Source organism: Miniopterus schreibersii (genome assembly GCF_964146895.1).
Source record: "Miniopterus schreibersii genome assembly, chromosome: 21".
Classification (NCBI taxonomy): domain Eukaryota; kingdom Metazoa; phylum Chordata; class Mammalia; order Chiroptera; family Miniopteridae; genus Miniopterus; species Miniopterus schreibersii.
In genome coordinates, this window is record NC_138123.1 from 453,792 (window position 1) to 472,468 (window position 18,677).

The following is an 18,677-nucleotide window of genomic DNA, read 5'->3' on the forward strand; positions in this document are numbered from 1 at the left end:
AGTGCCACCACATGGGGTACTGTTAGGTTGCCAAAGGCGTCTCTCAGGGGCCTGGCTGGCGTGAGCCAGGTGTGTCTAGGGCAAAACTTGTGCCCTCCCCCATCACCTCTGGGGCCAACCATACACTTGGTACACTTCAGAGGGACACACCTTCCCAATGGCTGCAGGGGATTCTAGGATCTTCCATGACCCCGCTGCTCTGCCAGCTGGCTTCCCCACTGTACTGGCTGTCCCTGTTTTCACACACCACACACACACACATTGTCCTAAGAGCCCTACCTTCCCCATATCCCTTCGGCTCTATGGGATCTGGAAGCCATTCTCTGTAAGGAAGCTATGTGCAGGGAACCATCCCCTGCACAGCCTAGAGGCACGGTCACTGTGTCACCATGTGGCCGAAGCACAGGTCCGGGAGCTGCTGAGCATTGGGTCAGAGGGCTGAGCCCCGCAGCGGTCCCAGGGAAGCCGCAAGAGGACCAGTCACAGCCGCTTGGCCCTGACCAGGCCCCTGGCGTACTGAGCCTCGCCATCTGCATCCGTGAAGTGGGCATGACAAATCCCTCCTCCCTCCTCTGGAGGGGATTAAGTGGGGGGCCCAGCTCCCGGAGCACACGAGGCTTCCAAATGGCCGTCTCGTCCCATCTCTTCCGGTCAAGTCTTATTTCTGTTCTGCTGTTTTCCCTCCACAAGATGGTCACTCTGATTCCATGTTAGATGACAAAAGCCGGGTCATATCGCAGACACACAGCTCGTGGCTGGCGTGGCTGGAATGCAGAAGGCCTTTTCCGCAAGGCCGGACATGCACGTCTAGACTCCTACAGCATCAGCCCAAACCCACCTCACAGCTGCCAGAAGGGACAGACGTGGCCCAGCTGAAGGCCAGACATGCATGTCTAGACTCTTACAATGTCGGCCCGAACCAGCCAAAGGGGACGGACGTGGCCCAGCTCACCGAGCACTGTGTCCTGACAGCACATGGCCCCGAGCGGCCTGCAGAGCTCACGTTCCTGCTGGAGTGAAGCCCTGTAGCCTCTTCAGTCGTGAACAGGGTCCCCTTTCCTTTCCTCCCAGCCCCCAACCCACCTGGCTCTAGGACCCCTACCCTACACGCCTGTCTCTGCCTTCGCGTGACCCTCAGACCCCGGTCCCCTCCCTCACCTCTGACCTTATCCGATGCCCATGTCCTTACCCACACGTCAGTGCACAGGGAGCTAGAACAACGGTTACAAAAAGCCCAGAAGGCACTTTATTGGAGGTCTCTGCCTCCGCTCAGGAGAAAGGAGCCGCCAGAGCCCCATCCTGAGCATCCGCCACCCCCACCCCCCGCTGGCCCAGCCCAGGGCCGAGAACAGTCAGGGGGATGTCTTAGAAAAAATAGATCTCTATGTACATCTGACGTGTCTATAGCACATAAATTAGGGAGTGCTCTGACCCCCGCCTGCGGAGCCCACGCACTGGGAGGGAGGTGGAGCCAGTCCAGAGGGAAGGTGCAGGGCCCCGTCCCGTCACTGACGGAGCCCCGGGCCTCCCCCGGCCTCCCGGCCTCCGTGCAGGCGCCTGCGGGAGGAAGACGGCGTTTGCAGCTGGGGTCTGGATTGGGCGTCAGGAGGCCCCACAGGAGCCACGCTTGGGGCATCGTCAGCAAACAAGTCACTTCAAACTCCAGGCTTGTAATTCCACAAGGCGGGCGGCCGAGAGACCCCAGAGCCTCCGCTTCCTCCACAGAACAGCAGTCCTCCGAAAGGGGCCACCGGCCTCAAGTTCACGAGTCTGTCCCAGATCCACTCAGACCCTCAGTTCCGACTTCCGACCACCTCTTCCTCCTTCCAGCCGCTGGAGTTTTTGCCGAACTTGTAGACGAGCCGCCGACCGTCCACCCGCTCCAGGATCTCCCGTTTGTAATAGTACCTGAACGGACGTGGGCGTCAGAGGGGCCCAGGCAGGGTGCACCCCCACTGCCAAGCCCTCACCTGGCCCTGCTATCCACCTGCGGTGACCCGTCCCCAACCTGAGCCTGACACACTTTCTCGCCTAGAACTGCCTCCCGGGGACCGGCCGCCCCTGCTTTTTTACATCTATGGTGGTGCCTGGGGGGGGGCCTGTCATGAAACCACGTGATTTCAGAGCTGGAAGGGACCTTAGAGAAGATCTAGGGCGTGGGTGGGGGACGTCCGACCCTCGGACCCTGTGAAATCCTTTGGTCTGGCCCTGCCAAAGCCCTTCACCAGAGAGGAGCTGTTCCAGCCATCACATTAGGGACGAGCTAATGAAATGTTTGACCAAATAGAACAGGCTAATTTCTAAGCTGATAACTTTGTCTGGCTCGAGAACGATGTTTATAAATATCCAAATGGCCCTTGGTGGAAAAAAGGTTCCCTGCCCCTGATCTAAGGGAAAACCGAGGCCCAGAGACAAGCAGCTTGATTGCTTCAACAGGGGACAGGTGTGGGGCCCGCTAACAAACGGTCTTTGATCCCAGAGCGCCTTCCCTGCTACGTCTCGCAGGCCACACCGAGACGTCCTTAGACAGTCCCTGTGCCTCTGGGTGCAGCTCCCGCAGCCTCCAGGCACCATCTGCTCTGCCGAGTGGGCAGAAGGCTGTGGTCCCCGCCCCGCGGGACTCGGGCCCTGGAGGTGGCCGTGCTGGGAGCCCCTGCAGCAGTCCCCAGCCCCGCAGCGGCCGGCCCTGCCCTCACCTCATGGCCCTGCTCAGCTTCTCGTAGGTCATGCTGCTGTTCTTCTTCTTCTGGCCCCACAGCTGGGCCACGGCCTCGGAGCGCAGGAACTTGAACACGCCCTCCTGCCGGTTCTCCCACTTCAGCAGGCCCTCGTTCAGCTCCGGGTAGATCAGTATGTCCCGGATGAACTCCCACAGGTGGGTGCCTCTGGGGGCTGCAGGGAGACCCGTCAGCAGCAGCCGGGGACCCGCCCGCGAGCCTGCCCTGCATCCCAGCACGTGCCCCCCAAATGTCGCCGGCGGGAGTGACTGACATGCTACCAGTGGCAGTGCCACAGTTAAAAATCAAACACACCAACGGCCGGTGACGGTCAGCAAGTACAGGACCCCAGAGCTAACCCCAGCCCCCGGACCAGGGGACAGCATCCTGGGAACAATGACCCCCGAGGGCAGGAAGCAAACAGCCCGGCCCCATGTGGGGGCTCCAGGCAGGGAGTTCAGCAGCGAGGCACCACCCACCGTGGTGGCTCCTTGGGCCTCCCCACACCCACCAGCTGCATCCTCACAGCACCCAGGGTGTCCCAGCAGGACAGGGACTGGTGCAGAGAGAACGGGAGTGGCCGGGCCTCCCTCCCGCAGCCTCAGTTTCCCCCCTCTCCAGGACGGCCAGGCCAGACTCTGCAACGCCAGGCAGCCCTGTGCCCGCCCCCCGCCCGCTCTGCCTCCGGGCAGGGGCCCGGTGCCCACCGTGCTTGCTCTTCCTGCTCTCCAGGCCGTCCCGGGACTCCCTGCTCAGCTTCCGGGGCCGGCCCCGCTTCCGCTTCCCGTGCTTCGGGTCCCCCTTCTTGTAGTCGGGGAAGCCAGCTGTGGGGCAGGTGAAGGTCAGGTGAGGTCAGGTGGAAGGTCAGGAGTGAGGGATGGGGGTCTGGGCGGGGGCGGCCCCCCTGCAGGGACACCCTCCACTCACGCCTGGAGAAGAGCTTGCTGTCGGTGGGGTCAAGGTCCACGTCGCTTCCCCCCGAGTCCAAGGAGTGGGAGCCCAGAGAAGCACCAGTCCCTGGGGAGGTGGGTCTGAGTGAGTCCCTCACAGTCCACACCCTCTGTGGACATGCTGCCCGGCCAGCTCCGTTCCCCCCACAGAGCTGGGAACCAAGGGCTCGGGGCGTTTGGGGGATTGGAAGGCTGTGGCCCCGAGGAGCCCTCACCTGCGGTGGAGACACTAGAGACGGTGGAGACGTCAGAGCTGCCCGGGGACGGGGCCCCAGCACCATAGCTGCCCGGGTTGTAGGGGCTGGACTGCCGGCCGTCCTCCAGCATCTCCTGGCCGAAGGGGCTTCCCTGGTCTGGAAGAAGAGGTGAGAGTTCAGACAGGGCTCGGAGGACCGGGCAGGGCAAGGCAAGGCCACCCAGATGTGCGATGGATGACCTGTTGACCTTTCTAGCCGGGGAGACAGGTGTGGGGAGGGGCAGAGAGAGCGTGGGTGCTCACCGAAGGGGCCAGGGTCCCCCAGCGTCTCCTGGAAAGACAAGCTGTCCTGCTCCAGCAGGTCAATGATCCAGCTGAGCTCGTCGGGAAAGCTGGAGGCTGAGGAGGGAGGGGGAGGGTCAGAGCCCAGGCTGCCCCCTCCCCTCACCCCACCCTCACCCTCAGGGGCTCTCACTGGCCAACCCACCCCTGCCTGAGGTTCTGGTCCTTCCTACATCCACACTAACTTGGGACACTGGACATGGGCCGAACTCTGGACCAGCCTCCCTCCCTGAGAGGAGACCCGGGCACAGGGAGCCACACTCACTGAGGTCCCACAGCTGGGAATAGAGCTGGTCGCCCAGAGGCCCGAAGACCAGCCTCAGCTCCTCAGGGGCGCAGCTGCAGAGCGTGGCCCCGTCCATGTCACACCGCGAGAAGTCGATGGTGCTCGCGTCAAACTTGTGCTTCTCCACCTGATAGCTGATCCAGTCCAGAACCTGGGCCTTTGACCAGAACTGGGGCTGCTCCCTCAACCAGCTGGCCTTCTCTAGAAGGGGCCGGGCACAGAGGAGGGTCAGCGGGCACTGCAGCCACCGCAGACCCTCCCGGAACGGGGATCACAGCGCCTCACCCCAGCACCCCGACCCAACAAGGCCCTTGCAGGGCCCTGGAATCCGCTCAGAGCCCCTCCTTTTGCCTGACCCCCTAGCTACCTAACCTCTTAGATGGATGCCCCCCTCCCCAATTGCACCCCTCCCTGCGAGACCCACCTGGGCCCTCCAGCGGCATCTGGGGATTGCTCAGGGACAGCATGAGGTCATCGGCCCCAAAGGAGGCAGCAGGGGGAACAGAGGCCAGGATGGGGTCCTCGGGGCTGTACATAGTGCTGAAGTAGTTGCTGAAAACGTTGCTGATCTCACAGGTTGCAGCCATGGGGCTACCTGGGGGGAGAGGAGGCCGGTGAAGGGCTGCCCCTCCCCCTTGTCCTACAGCTACTCTGTTCCTGTGAAGCCTGGGCAGGTGTGGCCCGGGGGGCATGGAAGTCCCCATCTCTCAGGACACCCCGTCTTTAAGACCGGCCCCATGATCTCAGAACCTGGCGGGGGCACCTGGCTTCCTGCCGGGCTCCCTGGACTCATTCGCCTGGGCCCTTGAGTGGGGACGACAGAGTCACGGCCACCCTGTCCTTCCCAGGGACAATCCCTTGGCTCTCAAACCCTCAGGACACCCCTGTCGCCCCACGCTCCTGCTAGAGACTCCAGAGCCACAACCCCCATTTCCCAACCCAGGCTGTGGAGCGCGGCAGGTGGGGACCTACCAAAGCTGCGGTGCGGGCGTGGCAGTCAGGCGGGCAGGGTTTAGGGACAGCAGGCGCCAGAAACGCAGGAGGCAAAAGCTCGGCCAGGTAGTGCGTCCTGCGGCTGCCCCTCCCGCCCTAAATAGACCTCGGAGCTCCTCCCCGCCAGGCCTTTATAGCTGGGGAACCTGAGCTGGTGGCTCATTGGACAGAGGGGATTTCCTGGCCTTTAGACTGGGCTCCTGGCCCCAGGTGATTTGCATATTTTGTGCCACTTGGCCCAGGTCCTACCTGGGATGTTGGGAAATCAGGCTCAGCTGGTTTAATGATTGTCAGACGGTCGTCCAGCACCCTCTGGGGTTGGGCACAGGGCACTGGCCCAGGTGGGTGGTGGGAGGGTTGCTGGGGGTGGGGTGGGGTGGGCTCTGTACTTTCCGCCACCCTCGGGCTCAGAAAATTCCTCCAGTGGGTGGGAGGCAGGTCAGGGAGAGGCTGTTGAGGGGGAAGGGTACTGGGGACTTGAACCTCTAGGGGAACCGAGTCCCAGAGGCAGCCGCCCCAAGCACCTGGAGATCCAAGGGAAAGGGATCCTAGTGGGGAGAGAAGACCCCGAGGCTCAGGCGCCCCGGATTCAGGCTGGAAGGCTCCCCAGGCAACATTCATGGGGGACCGAGTGGGGACGTGCCTGCCTGCCTAGCCCCAGGCCCTGAGTCCCCAGCGTCCCAGCCTGAGGGCCTGCTTGCTGACACCCGTTTGTTTCGATGGCAAGGCCTTGGTATCCTCTGCCTGCCGGGGCCACATCCAAGTATCAGGGTTGCCGCAGCCGCTTCTGGAGAGACCAAGCTCCACGTCGCTCGTCCCCAGCCCTCCCTCCTCACCTGGGGCGGCTGGCGCTGCGGGAGTCCACAGGCCACGGTCGGCCCTCCGGTCGGCCCTCCATCGGGTCCAACTGGTCTACCCTCTCCCTCGGCTCCCCAGCCGCTCAGCAGCACCATCTGCCGCCGCCTAGTGGCGAGGGCCTGACTGCCTGCACCCGCCCTTCAGAGACATGCAGACGCTTAGGGTTCCTTTACATTCAGCATAGTCCCTGCTAATCCCCACAAAGCCCTGTGAGCAGGTACGGTTATCCCCACTTTGTAGACGAGAAACTGCAGCTCAGATCCCGGGCCACGCGGAGCCAGTCAAGTGGTGGAGCCGAAGTTTAAAGCCACTGACCGGTGCTCCCGCCCTGCACACACCTCCTGGCTCCAGGGTCCTCCACTCAGTCCTCGTGCCTGTGGCCCTCTCTAGGGACTCAGCCTCAAACCCAGGGCCCGTGTCCTGCAGACCCCACTGAGACCCTGAGCAGGGGACAGAGGCAAGGAGGCGTGTTTTCTGGTTTCTGCAACTGTGTGATTCGGCGCCTCAGTTTCCCCATCTCTCAAAGCAAGGTGGTTTGGACTCAATAACCCGAGGTCTCCTCCAGATCTGGGTCTTTGTGCATCTACGATGCAGGCTCGAGTATCACCCTCCCCACCTCTGTCGTCAGTGCCCCAGCCCTGGGTGGCCCGTGGCCAAGTGCAGCCTCCCAGGGTGAAGCGGTTACTCAAAGGGAAGGTGACCCCACCTCCAGAGCTGCCCTCTCTGTGGCTGGAGGACTCAGAATGTCCAGCCCCGGGAGCCCGCCTCTTGCCCGCCTCGTGTTTGAAGCTGCGGGTGCCCGGAAGAGAGGGTTAAGTTCTGGGTCCCTCCATGGGCCAGGGGAGCCGACTCTGGATTTTCCCAGCCCCTGGGGGGCCTCCCCCACAGAGCCTGAGGCGGGCACACCAGTCACTCATGCTGGAATGTGGCAGAACCGGCTTCCAGCCCCGGACTGCTCCCGTGCGCCCTTGCAGGAGAGGACACCAGGCTAAGGCTCCAGTGGGACCAGGGCCAGAGAGAGCAAGACAAAGGTATCGGGTCCCTTGCCTTCAAGGGGCTTCGAGGAGAAATGGGGCTGAGCCGAGGAACCCTATGGGCACCTCACCTCCAAGCATTTATTAATGCCTTCACTAGCCCGTGATGTTGTGAAGATGCATGGGACAGACTTAGGTTTGAGGTCAGCGCCTTGGAGGGTGGGTTGGGTGGGGAGAAGTTTCCAGGGCCTTCCTGAGACCCTCCCCACAGTCGCCTGCACAGGGCACAGCCTCACTGTGCACTGTCAAGAGCACTGTCCCCACCCTGTGGAAGGACACCTGCGGGAAGAAATTTCGCAGCCACTCAATCCACAACTCTAACTTAAACACTTTTCATTTAAAAAGATTTATTAAAATACAGATTAAACCTGAAAAAAGAATTACCTGAATGAGCCATTTGCATAGAACTTTAAGAATCAACCAGAGATGAAAAGGACTCTCTGCTCTTCCCCCTCCCCTGACGCTCAAGTGGGGGGAGACCTGCCCCACGGAGCAGCACGGGCACTGAGGGCCGTGGGAGTCTCTGGGGTCCACAGCAGTCCCCACGAGTCACAAACACAAAACCCAGAGGACAGACAGACCACAGAGGGACACAAACTTGGGGAGTGGACCGGAGAACAGGGATTTGGGATTGATCGTTCTGATTATTCCGCAGCGTGAGAGGAGGTAGAGGCCAAGGGCACACAGGGATGGGCTTCTAGGTGTCCTTGGGTGCCACAATCTGCTGGACGTAGTGTACGACATTGCTGTGCAGCTGGGAGGTGGTGGCCGCGAAGGTCTCCTTGGCGAGGGCGCGGGCCGCCTCGCTGCCACTCATCATGGCGTGGTACAGCGGGAGGGTGTACTTCTGCTTCCCCTGCAAGAGACACGCGCGTGGCCTATGCAGCCTGCTCCGGGGTCTGTCCAGTCCCCTGCCCGGGACCCGTCTCAGGCAGCCGAGGCCGGTGCCCAAAGGGCCTGAGTGAGGAGTTTCCCAGACACGAGCTCGCTCACTCCGGCATCGTCTCGGGGCCAGAGGTCCACACACAGAGATGTGGGTGTTCACCCCAATCCAGGGCAGAGCAGGGATGCCCACACCCAACCGAACAGGGGGGCTCCACATGCCCAGAAAGCCGTCAGTGGATGGCCACCAAGCTGGCCGCACACAGCACAGGCTCAGAGCAAATCGGGGAACACGGAAGGTCTGACTGCTGCTGCGCCGAAAGCCCGGAACCCAAAAGCACATCAAGGCAAGTTCCCAAGTCCCTGAAGCCCAGAGGTTTGGCGGAGCCTCAGTGGGCTAGGGACCTCCAAGCAAGGGCTCGGCTGCCACGACACAGCTGGGGAGACCTGAGCACGGCTCTACCTCCAGCCCCCTCCCACCCTGCTCTGGAATTGAGCATGGTCACCTAAGAGCCCCTAGCCTGTCCCCAGCAGGGCAGCACCCCTGGGTGACCTGAGATGCAGCAGGTGTCCAAACCTCCCCCGGGGCATGAGGACTACAACCTCAAGGTCACTCCTGAGACCGGTGTCTGCATCACCCCCTCCCAGGTTGGGGTGAGCTCTGCTGGCTTCTTCCCCAGGGCAACACGGCCACCAGTCCCCGGCCACACCTCAGAACAGGGCTGTTGGCAGATCCTCCCGTATTCACCCCCCCACCCCCCGTCCAGGGAAGGGTGCTGAGGCCGAGGCTCTACCCACAGGACCACCAGGCGAGCTGCGGGCCTGCGGGCTGGGGGCGGGAGGGATGCCCACCTGACTCTGCAGGAAGCCCTTCACCTTCCAGAAGTCCTCCTGGTGGTCGTTCTTAAGGACAATCTGGCCCCAGCGCAGCCGCAGTTCAGCGTTGCTGGCGCTCGAGATCTTTGGGTACATCTCTCCCAGCTTCTTCACGTTCCCTGGAAAGAGGAATGGGTCCGAATTTTTCTAAATAATATATATATGTGTATATATATATATATAAATTGTATCTTCAATGATTTCAGAGAGAGATAGAAACATCAATGATGAGAGAGTCATGGATCAGCTGCTTCCTGCGCGCCCCCTACTGGGGATCGAGCCTGGGAATTGAACTATGACCTCCTGGTTCATAGGTCGATGCTCAACCTCTGAGCCACACCAGCTGGGCTGTTTTTATTTTTCAGTGACAATTATCGTCCATCACACTGCCTTCAGGTGTACAACATGGTGATTAGACACGTAATACCTTACGGAGTGACCCCCCGGTTAGTCTAGCAGAGAAACAGGTTACCGGTGACTGGTTACCAGTGGCTTGTGTCAACCCCGGGCATCCCAAGTGTGACCTACATTCCCTGCGCAGCAGCTGTGTCCACCTGCTGCCCTCCCTCGGACACCTGGCCATTGCCCAGGGGCGAGTGTCCGGACTTTTCTCTGAGTCTCCCTCTCACCCCGCACAGAGCTGGGCCCACGGGAGCCTCGACTGTCCATGCTGAAGAAATCACCCGCTTCTCTTACCAGGAGGCAGAGGGGATTTCTGAAGGATCTTGTCTAGAAAGTAAACCAGCTGGTAGGTCTTCCAGGAGGAGATGGCCACGGCCTCGATGGCCTTCATGTCCAGCTCCTTCGCCACCCACAGCTGGGCCAGCTCTTCCGCAGGCTTCATGAGTGAGTCCCCAGGGGACAGATCGGGGAGATACGGTGGCCAGCCCGAGGTGTTCAGCCAGCAATCAAACTCGAACCCTGCGGAGGAGATGCTGTCAGAGTGTCGCCACCTCCCAGTCAATGCACCAAGTAGACGGGGGCATCCATGCTTCCCCTGTGACCACAGCCTGGTGCTGAGACTCGCGGGCCCCGGGCCTGGGCTCCTGCGGTCCCACCCCGGCTCCGCCACCCACCAGCTGGAAGCGGGCACGTCACCTCGCCTCTCTGCACCTGTTTTATGTAAAATGGGGGAGAGGCCCTGCCTCAGTCGGCAGTGATGAAGAGTAAACCCACAGGCACCGGTTGGGAGCTCAGCATGAGGCCGGGCAGAGCAATCCCGTAGTAATTATTAGCTCTCACAGCCACAGAGGCTCCTTACCTTGAAATGAGGGCCTGAAGGCAGAGGACTGAGCGATCCTGCTGTTGGGGGCACTGCCTCCACCAAACCCACCACGGGTGACTCAGGACTCACCGCGGGAAGGGGCTGTGTCTAACAGGCCCTCGTCTGTGAGGGGACGGGTCTCCACTCTCTTGGGCAGCCCTGGGACTCCCCCCTCTCCCAGGCCTCATGAAGCAACTCCCTGCTCCCCAGCAGGGCTTCGGCCACTACTGCCCCCTGTGGGCCCCAGGGTGGAGCCCAGGGTGTGAGCCTGTGGTCCAGGTTCAAGAGGCTCATTCTGCGGAAGGGAGTCTGGGACTTGGGTCTGCGCCCGAGAGCCACCTGCTGGAAGACTTGGATACAGTGTCTTCCAGCCCCACCTTGTCCGTCCGGACACAAACCAGGGGGGGCTGTCTGTCTCCTCCAGCCTGGGGGGGGCCCCTCTGCTCACCTGGAATGGTGTCCACTCTCTTTTGCTTCAGCTCAGGGAAGTACTCCAGGTAGAATTCCAAAAGGTCTTCCGCTATGATGCTTTGGAATTTAAACTCATTGACGTAGGCCTGTGAGGAGGAAGGTCTCAGCTGACCAGGGTACCGAGATGGGGAGGCTCCCTCTGTCCCACGAGCTTCCTCCAACCCCTCGTGCCCCATACCCGGCTCCTGTTCTGTGCTCCGGCCTGGCCACACCCCACATGCCCCGAGTGGATACCTTGAGAAACGCATCGAACTGATCCTGATCGCCCACCAAGTGGGCCAGGTAGGAGACAAAGCAGAAGCCTTTCTCGTAGGGGGTCTCATTGTAGGTGTCGTCCGGGTCAACACCTGGCAGAGGGCAGCAGACCAGGTCTAAGCATTCGCAACCTGTCACCTTCACAGTGGTTCCCGGGCTCCAGCTCACTGAGTGACTGAGGTCGGATCAGCTGCCCTGGGACAGGGAGGCAGGACCCCAGGCCCTCCCTGGCCTCCCTCAGGCACCTCAAAGGGGACTTTAAAGGGCCATTAACCGTGGACCTAACCGGAGGACAGACACCCACGCTCCAGTCTCCTTGCCCTGGGACCCTCACTGCCTCTGCAGCCCCACCGGGCACCACCTCCGCTCCCCTCCGCTCCCCGAACCGGCTGTTCTACAACGTCCCAGCCTAAAATAAGCAAGCCCGAGTCGACGGGAAGCTCACTCTCTAGAGCACGGCACCAAGGGCCATGAACTTCAATTCCATGAAAAGGTTTGAGGTTAGTCACTCGTGGAAATAAAGAGGAATTCAAGGAAATGAGAGCACCAGACCCTGGACGAGTCGCTGGGCTGGTTCGCTGCTGTCTCACTCTCGGTAGGTGAGGGTGACACTCCGTTCAGGTCAGACCCACGGGCCTGACATCTGCACCCACCGGGTGGTACAGTCAGCGAGGGCGCACAGACCCAGCCCCAACGGCGGTCTGGCCCCGCTCCCCGGGGCGTGTCCTGGGAGCCCACTGACCAATGCGCATTTAGGGGAGGGGGTGTCCCACAGAGGGGCCTTCTGGACCTGGTTCAATCTTCACCCGCAGCTTGTTCAGGGGGTTCTCCTCGCCCGTGACGTCCATGTGCTGGCGGAGCAGCGCCCGCCCCGCCGCAGCTTCCAGGCAGGTGTAGGCGGTCCCTGGGCGAAGGAAACCAGAGGCCCCGGGAATGAACTGTCAGAGCCCAAGGTGGTGCCCTGACCGACGCTGCGCTGCCCCCTGGTGGCCACAACAGAATGACGGGACACCTGAGCTCAACGCCCGCCCTCCTGGGAACCCCAGGACGCTGGAGCTGGGGAACAGGGACCTTTCCCTATCGATGCATTTTTAGCTTAGAGTAATTTGGTTTTCTATGAAAACAGACTTGATCTGATTTTTTTTTAAATCCTCACTTGAGGATATTTTTTCCACCGCTTTTCAGAGGAGGGAGGGAGGGAGGGAGGGCAACACCGATGTGAGAGTCACATCAACTGGTTGCCTCCTGCACACGCCCAGACCAGGGCTGGGGAATTAAGTCTGCAACCGAGGCATGTGCCCTTGGTTAGATTCAAACCTGGGACCCTTCGATCAGCGGGCCGATGCTCTAACCATTGAATCACACCGGCCAGGGCAAAAATGGAGTATTTTCACCAGACTGTTCCCGTCAGACACGAGAAACCATCACCCAAAATTTTTCTAAGGGTGTCTAGTCTCCTTCTGGCTCTAAAAGTGACTGTGGGAAGGGCGGAGGGGGAGGGGAGGGGGCACTGGCTCTGGACAAGTTCCTAACCCCTCGCAGCCTCAGTTTCTCACCTGTACGCTCTCACTGTCTCTGAGCCAGAGTGACCCACACATAAAGTGAGCTACTGCCAAATTGCTAAAGGGTGCATTTCTCCCCCCGACATGCCCAGTGGGAAGCTGGTGTGTGCAGTGGAAGGCAGTGATCGTGACGACGTGTGCTTCACTCAGAAAACGGACTGGCATCCTGGGCGAACAACCCTGGGCAACGCCCCCCCGGAGCAGCAGGTGTGGCTCGAGCTCGGGTGAGCTCATTCGGTGGGCAGCCACTTCTGAGACACCCCTCCCCTGCTCCACTGCCTCCTCCCTTCGCACCGCGTGGACCCTGAAGTCCCAGGTCATGCTGGCCTCCTGGGCGCAGGTGTGGGGCTGCGGGCTGGCTTACCGAAGAGGAGGGTGGAGATTCTCCTCTGGGCGTACATGGTGAAGCCTTCGTTGAGCCAAAACTCGCTCCAGTTGGCGTTCGTGACCAGGTTCCCAAACCAGCTGTGCGAGATCTCGTGAATGATGACATCGGCCAAGGAGCGGTCCCCGGCCAGCAGGCAGGGGGTGACGAAGGTCAGACAAGGGTTCTCCATCCCTCCGAATGGGAAGGAAGGTGGCATGAAGAGCAGGTCGTACCTGGGGACAGCGGGAGGTCACGAGGCCCTGCTCCCGGGCAGACCCCGCCTTCCTCCCCGCCCCGAAATGTGGACACTGGACAGGCAGTGCAGGACCCCGGCCTGGCACAGAGATGCCACCAGGCTCCTCAGTCCCAGCCGACTCGCCGGCACTCCCTTCCCCCGGTCTGCTCTCCAAAATCTGTCTCCTGTTCACGGAGCCGTTTCTCCAGGGAGTCTACAGTCCGAAGATGCTAAAGGACCCCTGGGTGTGGGCTGCTTCCAGGAGCCAGGAGAGATGACGGGTCCACAAAGGTCCCGACCTCGGAGCTCAGCAACCACGAGGCCTTCTTTTATCGCCTCGGTAACTGTCACCGGGTCCCTCGTCAGCACCAGGGCACCAGGTCTGGCTCCTCCCTCCCCGCTCATCTCTGGGATGGGGGCGCTTTGCTCCGGGAAACAGAGGGGGGCTGGGGAGCCAGGGACATCAGTCAACAGGAACCGCACCTTCCCCAAACGTAGGGTCCAAAAAGCTTCTCTCCCGTGGCCAGGAATTCCTCTATCACACCGTCATATTCCTTCTTGGCAGCCTCGACCACACAGGGCTCGGCCCACACCCGGCTCCTAGGGACGGACGAGCAGAGGGGCACCGTGCTGTTCACAGACCAGGATGGGGCCCATCCCGAAAACACCCGAAGAAAACCGGCCTCAGTCTCACATTTGGGCCAAACAAATGGGACGGTGTGGCCAGGAGACACGAGGCGGGCCCCCACCCCCGAGCACGGCCGTTGGGTGTCCAGGGGACTGTGGTGAGGAACCGGCCCTGGAGGGAGGCCGAGGCGGTGCCTGGTGACACAGAGGCCTCAGCTCCAGTGTGTTTGCTTTTTGCTTTAAAGGTACAAGGGGCGGGAGAATGTTAGGAGCTCATAAAGGTGGATCTTTAGTCCTGCTGCCTAAGCCCCAACCTCACTCTCAGGTGACCCAGCCAGCAGCTGGGACTGGGGGCCCATGATCTCACGGCGGACACAGCATTAGATTGGGACACAGGGCCTGGCCTGCGTGGCTCAGTGGCTGAGCATCAACCTAGGATCCAGGAGATCACGGTTCGATTCCCCATCAGGACACACGCCTGGGTTTCGGGCTCGATCCCCAGTGGGGGCGTGAAGGAGGCAGCCGGTCAATGCCTCTCTCATCATGGATGTTTCTCTCTCTCTCTCTCCCTCTCCCTTCCTCTCCCTGAAATCAATAAAGACATATTTATAAAAACAAACAAACTGGGAGAGAGACAGGGAGGAGACAGAGCAGGGCCTCCAGCTCCCTCAGGCAGCGTGGACCCACGGACGCTGCAGACAGAGGGCACAGATGCCCGAGCTCTATGGGCAGCTCCAGCACTCAGAGGCCACCCTGCCTGGGGTCAAGCCAACCCTGCCCTGGGGGCTTTGCTCCTACCTGGGCCCCACCTCCGCGGAAACCAGGTCTCCGATGGCCAGAGCAACGAGGTAGGAGGGGATGGGATGGCTCATGCGGAAGAAGAATGTGTTTGGCCCTCTCCTCTCCCAGGCGTCCGCACTCATCACAGCTGTGAAGCCCTCTGGGACCTGACAGCAGAGGGACGCTCAGGGCTTCGCCTGGAGAGACTGCTGTCCGGAAGCTGAAGAGCAGCGTGACCAGCGACCTGCACAGTGACAGCAGGCGCCCCGCACCCACCGGTCCCCAACGGCTTTAAGAAGCCAAACTTGCACTAAACCAATAGGATTTACCACACCTGAGCTTTCTGCAGGCGGAGGAACTTTTCCTGGACGGATCTTGTAATTTACCAATGGAAAGTTACCTTTCCAGTCCCCAGGGCAGGCACCCAACCTCCGCCCCTTACCTCGACCTGGGCTGAGTATGTGCACTTGACGGCAGGCGTGTCAAAGCATGGAAAGAAGGCCCGGTTCAGGACTGCCTGCCCCTGGGTGTAGACAAAGGGCTTCTCCTTCCCTGCTGTCTGCTCGGGGGCCAACCAGCAAACCTAAGGGACAGGCATTTGAGGAGGGGCGGGCATGGGAGTGGCAGGTCACCCCTACCACCCCTCTGCCACCCGTTTGGCTCTAACTGGGGCAGTGCCCCCTCCTGTGTTCAATCCACTCTGGCGTCCATGCCAAGGTGTGCCATCCACTGCACGGGGCAGGCACCTCCACAGGCCCACCCCGCACTGTGCTCCGTGGGTCCCCTCGAGAACTGCAGACCTGGCCTCTGGCCTTGTCACCTTGTCTTCCTCCTGAGTCCTTCTCACCAAAAAACTAAAACTGCAGCCACTGTACTTGAACTCGTGACAGACGACACAGAAAAGCAAAACCGAAACAGAGAAGTCTGTGACTCAAGTGTGTTCTCCTTTCCAAATGGACCGTTTCAGGATAAATGCATTTTACACAAAAGGCACTGGCCATGGCCTGGGGCAGATCGGAAGTATGACTAGAAACCCAATTTTCACCTTTGGCCTGTATAACACAGAGCCCTGGAGGGAGGTGGGCACGCAACACCAAATGGCACAATTCAGAAAGGGGCTGAATTCCAAGAGGTTTCATAGAGAAACCAAAACTATGTGGTGGAGCCTCTAAAGGGAGCAGGAGTTAGAGCCTGGAGAGGGAGGGAGGGGCTGCTCCGGGCAGCACCACAAGGAAAGGCGCGGACGGATGTGGGCTCTGGGAGCTGGAGGTGGGTTCTGGTGGAGGCGCGCGCCCCGGCCTGGGCAGGTGTAATGAGGGGCTCTGAACACAGAGGCTTTGGGGACCTATTTTAAAGAGGCATAAGGACACCCCATGGGCATGCTGGGTTTTTCTTTCAGTTTTTGTTTTTGCGTGCGTGGAAATTTTAACAAGTTTCCTTCCAGGAAAATTCCAGTAGAAGGGCATCCTACAATACACCTGACCAATACTTCTCAACACTGTTGAGGCCACCAAAAACAAGGAAAGTCTGGGAAATTGTCCCAGGCAAGAGCACCCTAAGGAGACAGGACAGTTAACTATACTGCAGTGCTCAGGATGGGCTCCCAGAACAGAAAAAGACACTAAGTAAAAAAATAAGGAAGTCTGAGAAAACTACAGACTTCAGCTAATAATACAATGTGTCAGCTTTGGAGCACCAGCTGTAACAATGTATCACAGTTGTAAAAAGCTCATAGGGGAAACTATGAGGTACAGGGTGTGTGGAAACTACTTCTGCTTATTTTTTCTGTTAATCTAAACTGCTTTTTAAAAAAAACAAATCCTATTAATGAAATAAACTGAAGGAGTTGACCACAAGAGCTAACACAGAGCACTCAGTAGGTACAAGGCACTGACGGTTTCAGGCTCGGATATAAACACCTTACTGAGCTGCTCTCAAGCATACAGACTCCTCCCTGGCACATCGTAATAAATATTGGCCACAACTCCTTACTCACCATCTTTGCTTGTTCGTTTGTTAACGACACAAAGAAAAGAGAATGAAGGAGCAGGCAGTGCATACACTACAGAAAGAGTCTGAAGCCCAGGAGAGGCGCAACCTCCGTGATCAAGGTGAGAGCCCTTGCTGGGACGGCGGCAGTGATAAGTACAAGCGCCATCCATAGAGACCTTCCCGGTGCAAAGGACAGTTCTTTGCAAAGCGTGGATCTCTGCCTTCGGGTCTTAAATGAGCGCTATCTCATTTTGAGATTTAATTTCTGGTGCCACGGGTTCTCTCATAAGGTTCGTTTATTCCCCGAGTGGTGAAAGATGGAAACAGAATTGTCCTTTGAGCCAGTTCTAACAGCAAAAGGCAAACAGCTGGCCAGATAAACCCACGTCAGTCACAGTCACCAGCCTACTGTGAAATTCATTACCCACCTCATCTCAGAAAACTGTCCACGGAGGGTTTTCTGACCCTTACTGATGTCGGCCACATAACCTTCCATCCTCGTATTTCCAATATCTGCCCCTCCCCCCTTTAAGATTTAGGAGTCAATCAACAAACAGCCAGAAGCCAGTTATTATAAAGCCTCCTGCACTCTGACTCCTACTGAAATTCCCTGGTTAAGCGAAACCAGAACTTCACAGAAGCCAACACACGGAATTATCTGGGTTCAGAGCTGTTTCAGCCTGTGGCACTGACAAAAGGCCCGAGTCAGCATCGGGTCTAATTCACCAGCGGCCATAAAGCGGATATCAACTGGACTCCTATCAGGGACTTGGGCCCCAAACCCCGGAACATTAAATTCAGTTTATGAAGAGTTCAGATTAAGCAGAAAGCCGCACGGGACAAGGTTCCCTCCTCTGGCAGAAATGGAAACTAGACACGCGGGGCCCTGGACGGACTGACACTGAGGGACCATCTGGGCAGGTCGCTGCAACTGCCGGGAGGAGAGGCCGGAGGGGTGCAGAGGACAATGGTTCCGCCCCGCGAGGGAAACCAGGGCGGCCTGCCTGGAGGAGGAAGGGGCGGAGGCTGGAGGGCGAGGCGGTGCTCGGCGCTCCGGCCTCGGAGGATACCAGGCGATGGGCCTCTCTCTCCGCCTCCCCCTCCGCCGGGGCACCAGGGCGACGGGCGGGCGCACTCACCCCCGGGCCCCCGGCGACGCGGTAGGTGAGCCGCACTTGGAAGCGCTGGCCCGGCGGCCGCGGCTGCGGGAAGCTCAGGCACAGCGCGCAGCCGTAGCGCGCGAAGGGCCGCGTGCGGAAGCTCACGGGCTCCTCGGGGCCCGGCGGCTCCCCCGGGCCGGGCGGGCCCGGCCGCAGCGCCGCCGCGGTCACCTCCAGGCTCGGGTGGGAGTCCAGCCGCAGCTCGGCCGCGCCCGCGGGCACCAGGCAGCGCAGGTCCAGGGCCGCGGTGCCGCTCAGCGTGCGGCTCGCGAACTCGGGCCGCAGGTCCAGGTGCAGGTGCAGGACCTCGAAGTCCCGAAAGCTGGACGCCGAGGCCACGTCCTCCGCCCGCGCCGAGTGCAGCGCCCGCGGGGCCGCGCCGCCCGGAGCCCCGCCGCTCGCCATGGTGCCCGCCGACTGCCGGCCGAGCGAGGTGCCCGAGAGGCTCCGAGAGGCTCCGAGAGGCTCGGCCTGGCCCCGCCCGAGGCCCCGCCCCGAGCGCGCGGCGCCGGCCCCGCCCCGAGCAAAGCCCCTCCCGCCGACCGGCGCTCCTCAAATCTCAGCCGGGACCACGCCTGTCCGGAGGCCTTTCCTAAGAGGAAAACAGTATCCTATTACGTGTTTCCTAGTTTCACAGTGTTAAAATACCTTTTACTTTATGAAATGCTTATTGGTTTTAAAATAATTCCATATAAGGTCAACTTCTTTTTTATCGTACTGGTGAGTGAAATCCGAAAGCTGGAAAACCCTTGTGGCACTGAGCACAGAGCGTGGTACCTATTAGTTCAAAACCCTGCCTTGAAATTATTCATCCTCTGACGCAAAGCATT

The 18,677-nt window shown here is 60.1% G+C and overlaps 2 protein-coding genes across 8 annotated transcripts; both read right to left on the reverse strand.

Annotated features, from left to right (window-relative positions):
• Positions 1-1,217: 1,217 nt before the first annotated feature.
• On the reverse strand, positions 1,218-6,384 carry ELF3 (E74 like ETS transcription factor 3). Of its 7 annotated transcripts, none has more exons than XM_081124293.1 (9): positions 6,321-6,384; positions 4,916-5,086; positions 4,471-4,692; positions 4,167-4,262; positions 3,883-4,020; positions 3,645-3,734; positions 3,425-3,541; positions 2,697-2,892; positions 1,218-1,908 (listed from the first exon to the last, which is right to left on the reverse strand). In XM_081124293.1, exons 2-9 carry the CDS (start codon positions 5,076-5,078, stop codon positions 1,794-1,796), a joined length of 1,137 nt encoding a protein of 378 aa, XP_080980419.1. In that variant the 5' UTR covers positions 5,079-5,086; positions 6,321-6,384; the 3' UTR covers positions 1,218-1,793. The 7 variants fall into 7 exon arrangements, with proteins under 7 accessions (XP_080980419.1, XP_080980418.1, XP_080980420.1 ...); XM_081124292.1 differs by lacking the exon at positions 6,321-6,384 and adding an exon at positions 5,464-5,591; XM_081124294.1 differs by lacking the exon at positions 6,321-6,384 and adding an exon at positions 5,464-5,551 and having other exon boundaries at positions 4,916-5,082.
• Positions 6,385-7,703: 1,319 nt separating this feature from the next.
• Positions 7,704-18,296, reverse strand: RNPEP (arginyl aminopeptidase). Its single transcript, XM_081124298.1, has 11 exons — positions 17,827-18,296; positions 15,138-15,278; positions 14,714-14,862; positions 13,772-13,888; positions 13,051-13,286; positions 11,915-12,028; positions 11,104-11,216; positions 10,847-10,955; positions 9,831-10,055; positions 9,111-9,253; positions 7,704-8,232 (listed from the first exon to the last, which is right to left on the reverse strand). Exons 1-11 carry the CDS (start codon positions 18,250-18,252, stop codon positions 8,074-8,076), a joined length of 1,932 nt encoding a protein of 643 aa, XP_080980424.1. The 5' UTR covers positions 18,253-18,296; the 3' UTR covers positions 7,704-8,073.
• Positions 18,297-18,677: the final 381 nt, after the last annotated feature.

Bases quoted from the DNA above. Each gene is read 5' to 3' on its own strand.
- RNPEP (XM_081124298.1), bottom strand. From the start codon at position 18,252: ATGGCGAGCGGCGGGGCTCCGGGCGGCGCGGCCCCGCGGGCGCTGCAC. The intron at 11,217-11,914 runs GTCCAGAAGGCC...GCCCTCTGCCAG, and splicing joins GCGGGTGAAGATTGAACCAG to GTGTTGACCCGGACGACACC. The intron at 8,233-9,110 runs GTGGGCATCCCT...TGTCTCTTGCAG, and splicing joins AGGGCTTCCTGCAGAGTCAG to GGGAAGCAGAAGTACACCCT.
- ELF3 (XM_081124293.1), bottom strand. From the start codon at position 5,078: ATGGCTGCAACCTGTGAGATCAGCAACGTTTTCAGCAACTACTTCAGC. The intron at 4,693-4,915 runs GTGGGTCTCGCA...GGCCCCTTCTAG, and splicing joins GATGCCGCTGGAGGGCCCAG to AGAAGGCCAGCTGGTTGAGG. The intron at 3,542-3,644 runs GTGAGTGGAGGG...CCTGCCCCACAG, and splicing joins CAGCAAGCTCTTCTCCAGGC to CTGGCTTCCCCGACTACAAG.